At 45.3% G+C, this 5,801-nt stretch overlaps 1 protein-coding gene across 2 annotated transcripts; it reads right to left on the bottom strand.

The window, feature by feature from the left end:
* Window positions 1-2,419: 2,419 nt before the first annotated feature.
* Window positions 2,420-5,739, bottom strand: LOC119388183 (F-box/SPRY domain-containing protein 1). Of its 2 annotated transcripts, XR_005182643.2 has the most exons (3): window positions 4,911-5,738; window positions 4,578-4,830; window positions 2,420-2,906 (listed from the first exon to the last, which is right to left on the bottom strand). XR_005182643.2 is itself a non-coding variant. In XM_037655838.2 (2 exons), the coding sequence occupies exons 1-2, from the start codon at window positions 5,547-5,549 to the stop codon at window positions 4,645-4,647; spliced, it is 825 nt and encodes a 274-aa protein (XP_037511766.1). In that variant the 5' UTR covers window positions 5,550-5,739; the 3' UTR covers window positions 4,642-4,644. The 2 variants fall into 2 exon arrangements, 1 of the variants encoding a protein (XP_037511766.1); XM_037655838.2 differs by lacking the exon at window positions 2,420-2,906 and having other exon boundaries at window positions 4,642-4,830; window positions 4,911-5,739.
* Window positions 5,740-5,801: the final 62 nt, after the last annotated feature.

The raw sequence follows: 5,801 nt of genomic DNA, 5'->3' as shown, positions 1-5,801 counted from the left end.
TGACTGACGAACACATGTCAAATCATGTTCTTTCCTTTCATCTATCTTTTCTTAGCGGTTTGCGTCTTGTAATTTCAAGAAATCATTCAAAGCAGCGCGACGAAGATCTAGCATGAAGAATGAAAGAGTTTCCAGGCATCGGCGCCACGATAAAAACACTCGGATCGTCAACGTCACCGCTACTAGCGCATCGTCACTCAGGATGGTATGCGCCACACCGAACACGTCACAGTAGTGTCAATGCTGCAGGAAGCTGAAAGCCCCTTTGAGCTTTCGTACGCTCTTTGCCCTTGAAATAAAATAACTTCCAGGTGACGGACACCATTCAGATTTGGTCAAAAATACTTATGCATACCTAGCAATCGAATGAAGGACACATCTCGAGCTTGAAATTTTATGTCAGTGTCCCTTTAAAATTAGAGTTTGTATATTATTAGGCATCCCCGCTTTATTCTGTGCTTATTACGAAATAAAAAGAGTTCACGCTGAGAAGCGGCACTGCCTTCGTTGCAACCATGTCGAACCGTAGCACATGTGCAGCAAACCGCAGTGCACAAACCGCTATCAAGCTCACCTACTACTGTTTGCAGCATGCGTTGCATGTGACTTCGTCTGTGCTGCAGATAAAAAAACTCATTCAAGGTGTTTCACAGCATTTTCACAGCTTATACCCTTCATAACTCTGCTTTAAAGGGGCCCTGCAACTCTTTTCAAAATAATCATTGAATGGCCTCATTATCGGAGTTTATTGCATCACAAATTTTTCGAATGCATGAAGTATGAGTGGAGTTACAGGGATTTCTCGCAAACTGAATGCTTTCTCACTCCTTTTGTCCCAACGAGTGCGCTGAAAGCTATGTAGGCGGAGACGACAAAGGCCCAAAAAGCTACATCAGTGCACGTCATGACCTTGAGCACTTTTTTTTTTTAAAGTTTCAGTAAGTCGGCTCACTTTTAGCATGATCAAGAGTGAGCTAGTGTAATTCTATAGTACTATAACTTTAACTCTAGTGCTATAGAACATGGTGACAGTACATGGCGGCAAACCATTGTGACCGCGGCAACTGTGCAGCACACGAATGCTCCAATCCAATGGCCGTGTTTCTCTGCCTACGATGTAGTCGGGCCAGTCTATCATGGAATTAGCCGAGAAAGGAGCGAGTGATTTTGAGCCGTCTTTGAAATGTCACCGTAAATGCCTTGCTGTGTGCAGTGATATAATCTTTAGCTCACATTTCCACAGCAGTTGTAACTACTGATAGCGTTTTCTCACCACGTCTGAAAAGTGTTGCAGAACACCATTAAACCTTGTTACTACTTACTATCTTGGCATACACATAACTCACAACCTCTCTTGTAATATGCATGCCAAACATGTAAATAATAATGCTAACGCATGCTTGGATTTCTATGTTAGAATTTTTATCCGTTTCCTCCAATTTAAGAGATTGAATTATACATTACTCTAGTTAGATTTAAATTGTACTGTGCTTGCACTACTTGGAATCCATCTAGTTCTGCATTAATCATTGCTCTTGAATCCATTCAGAATTGCGCTACCTGTCATTTTCTTTCTTATTACTCCCATTATGCCAGTGTTTTTTTAACCCTTTGCGGTCCGCTGTCAAGGGTGTTCGTGGTTTAAATTTTTGTTGTTTTCTCACTGCGAGTCGCGCACATTTTCTGTATACATGAAGTGCCATCTCTTGAGGAATAAGTGAGGTTTGTTTGTTAAGGTTTACTTTTTTTTACGCTAGAGTGTAGCACTATGTTCAGCACGGAGCCCAGAGCGTACCCACTCGCGCGCGGTTCGCTGAGAAGCATGGCCACGTTTTCACCACGTGCGTTTTATGGTGGTGCTTTTAGCAAAAGCGAGGATGACTTTAGTGAGGAAGAGAATTACGTGCCTCCATTAGACAGTGATTCGACAGAAGTGAGCAATGACGACGACGGCGGTGGAGACACCTCTGTTGACACACAGGGGAGCAATAACAACCCTGGCCTGCACCCAGGAGAATGCTTTGAGCAGTATCATACACTGCCCAAATATCGCTAAAGGAGTTGCCTGCAGAATGCAGGAGCAAAAATAAATATCCTGTGAGTTTTTCTTCCACAGTTTGTGTTTTTATTCGCGGTGCCAGAAACTGGCAAAATAGTTTCGGACCAGTAGAGCCGGAAAGTGGGTAAAAGTTTTGGACCGCAAAGGGTTAATGAAGGCTAATTTAGGTCTACCAACACTTCAGTAATGCCATAAGTATTTCCACTTTAACGTTCTTCCCAAAATTTTTTAGAATAACCCAACACTTAAAACTGACCTTTTCCTCCCTCAGATTACAAGTCTTCATGGATTGATCACAAACACAAGGTTAATATTCCCTTACGCTATACTAACGCTTGCTATGCTTCTTTTTTTTTTTCTGCAAGCAAGCAGTAATTGGAACCACCTTCCCACCTCCGTTGCAGCAATCAAAGATCCTTTTGCTTTCAAAGTTGCAATTAATAATTTATGGTTAGACCGCTCCTCCCTGTGATGCCCTTGGGCCCTGAGTATGTGGAAATAAATAAATACGTATATAAAGAAACAAAATAAATAAATAAATACACAATTTCTCTAGACATGCTTTAGACACACTTGACCTATCTTGCACACACATCGTGTATAACACCACTGACTGCCACAAGCCATCTTCAATTGCATTACCTCTCACAGTAGCTGATAATGCAAGACAGCAGCCGAAAACTAGAGTGAAGAGGCAAAGAAAGTTTCGCTTCAAATGTGGCACAGTGCTAAACTCAGTCCACCAGCTAACCACCTCAACAACACTGGTAGCAGGGATAGTACAAGTGCTGACCCCTTGTGACCCATCGTAAAGAATCAACCATCCTCGGTGAACAGCAGCCAGCACCTGCAAGTATGAAGAAAAATCTTCTTTAGTACCCTCAGCATTCTTGCACAAGTATTTGTCGGAAAGGTTAGCAGCCAACACAGCTCACAGGTACAACCAGTGGTAAACACAGGCTTTTTTCATAGGGGATTCTGGTGATCATGATTGACAATGACTGTGCGAATGCTCATGATCAATAATAATAATAATAATAATAATAATAATAATAATAATAATAATAATAATAATAATAATAATAATAATAATAATAATAATAAAAACAACGCCAGGCCTGCACGGAACATGCAGCACAGTCACAGCGAAAGCTGGAAGTGCAGCCTTTCTAATTCCCGTTGTAAACGCTCTAGGGGCAACTACTACAAGTACGCTTCCAAGGTACCCACTACGCCGTAAATTATAATTTTTGAGAAGAAGGGAAGCACACACTATGCCATTATTTGATATTCTGCAAAGCGAGGTACTTGCTACACATCTGTAAAGCTTTATGTGCACCTTGTTCATGCTGTGGCTGATGACGATAAAGAATTATGGCTGAGACCTTTGCAATGGATTGGAAGCTTTAAACGACCCACTCATTTTGCAATTCACATTGTGTGGCTCCTGGTTGTTATTTTACTCTTCTACCACACTATATTACATATGTTAACGTGATTGCCCGACATGACGCCTGCATAGGGTCCTTTTGCGAAGGAGTTTCAAGCACGGGCATGGCTGTGCGTTCTACCTAAGAGCGCAGAGCCACGCCCGTGCTTGAAACTCCTTCGCAAAAATTACTCGACTGCCTCGCAGAGGGCCCGAGTTCAAATCCCATCCGATCCTGACTTTTTTTTCCTAATGTCGTGTGATAGTGGTTATAGACGCCGATGGCGGACAACTACGCCACCAAAATCGGCTGTTCCTGTGATCTCATCACAGCTTTCGCTGCAATAAATTTATTTGCACTCCATTAACAGGTTTATTGACACTTCCTGCTTCTGCGTTGGCCTTGACACAACCAATTTCCTGATGCATAGGGACAGTATAACGATGTAGCTTTATGTCACTTTTGGTTCTACACAAAAAGACCATAATTACGTTAATGATGAAGTGCAGGTCCGCTCTGCATGTGCTGCAATGAAGGACCAGTACTTCATATGGTTTCTCGAATAATCACTAAACGTTTCATGTGGGAGCCAAACAAACTGTGAATTGAGGAAGGCATGCAGAACGGATCATTCCTGCCATAAAAATTTGAAACTTTATTCATGCACGGTTCTTTCCAGCATTATATTACACGTCAAGAATAAAACGCAGCCTGTAATTGCAGGTGCCTGAGGTAGCGAACGTGGGATGAGGCTTTCGCAACCATCCCGTGGAGAGGTTCATGCTCGAGTGAGATCACCTGTTTCCCTCTCCCTGTAGCTGACACCTATGTGCAGGATGTTATCCAAAACCCAAATGATGTTGACAGGAAGGTGGCTCCATATCATGTCTTGCAAAGAAAGGCACAACAATTACCTGCCATGCAACAGTGTGTTGGGAACATGACTTTTGTCTATAGTGTCTGTACTAGTTTATGTCAAATACTGTTGTAAGATTTTTTTCTAAAAGGACTTACCAGCTACTGCACACCTTCCCCAATGGCACACACGTTATCAATGCAGGACTGTACTGCTACAGTCCAAACCTCACCTAATTGCTCCATCAGGTGACGTATGCTGACAGATGTCAGTTCGAGACAGGTTTCTCGGGAACAGCGTCAGCCGTCCAGCGGTCGGCCCAAATACACCATAGAGACTTCTGTGTTACCGTAGACAGCCGAGATAGCCGGGTAGAGCGTCTTGTCAGGCAGACCTCTGAAAGCAACTCCAAGGAATTGGTAGTTGCGTTCAAACGCAAGCGTATTGTCTTCGCAATCTAGGATCACTCGCAGTCGTTCTCCCACCTAGACAAGAGACGGGTGCTTATCAGACAAAGCAGTACGGACTGCCGCAGCGCACTACGAATGTGCCAGAGTCCGTATACCTGGTACTTCGGTGCATTGTTGAGTAACGGGTAGTTGCCCTGGCTGTCTCCGTTGTGCAGCAGATGGTTGTCTACCAGGTTCCAGCCCCAGGAGTGCGCGTTAGAGCCTAGCAAGGCCACGTAGCCGGAACACTGGAGCGGGGCCTCGCGTGTCGCGATGCCCACCACAGCGACGGTGCCGAGCGGTCCTTCCCACCAGACCTCCCAGCAGTGGCGGCCCTCTGCAAATCCACGCTTGCCTTTGGCGGCGTCCGTGCTCTGTGCCACCGGGTTTCGGTGCAGGGTGAAACCGTTCGACTTGATATAGATATTGCGCGAGCACTCGCGCGGATCCCATGCGTGGTAGAAGGCGCGCAACTTAGCCTTGCTACTCGGTACGCTCCAGAGCAGGTCGGACTTGAGCGCTGCATCGGCCAGTTTGCGCGCGCAGTGTAGCCTCCACACGTCATTGTTCTCGTCACTGAGCAGCGCGTGCCAGTACTTGCACACCAACGTGCAATTGCGAGCCGAAGTGAGATCCAGGTAGCTGAAGATGTGCTCCATAACGTTTGGCGGCAGGTGCGGCCACCCGCACTTCTCGTCGCCGCCATAAGCCGCAGAAGCCATGGCTTCGGCGCTCGCACGAAGTCCGAACGTCATGCCGCGCGTCGTGGGCGAGTCGGTCCGGCGTCAGCGCCCCACTTACGTTTGCACATGGTAATTAACCATCAGGAAACTGTAGAGGCACGACAGAGATTACCGCTGGCCTCTATAAGCTGCTAGCACGCATTAAAAGAAAAGCTATAACAATAATAAAAGGAAAAGACGACTACATAAGAACATTGAGAACATCCCGTCGAAATAGCAGAAGTTCCGTTTGCGCGCCAAAAACTCAAACAGCTGACAGTCTCA

This window comes from Rhipicephalus sanguineus, chromosome 3, assembly GCF_013339695.2.
Source record: "Rhipicephalus sanguineus isolate Rsan-2018 chromosome 3, BIME_Rsan_1.4, whole genome shotgun sequence".
Lineage (NCBI taxonomy): Eukaryota > Metazoa > Arthropoda > Arachnida > Ixodida > Ixodidae > Rhipicephalus > Rhipicephalus sanguineus.
The sequence above is the reverse complement of the archived record's forward strand: the minus strand, read 5'-3'. Positions and strand labels throughout refer to the sequence as shown.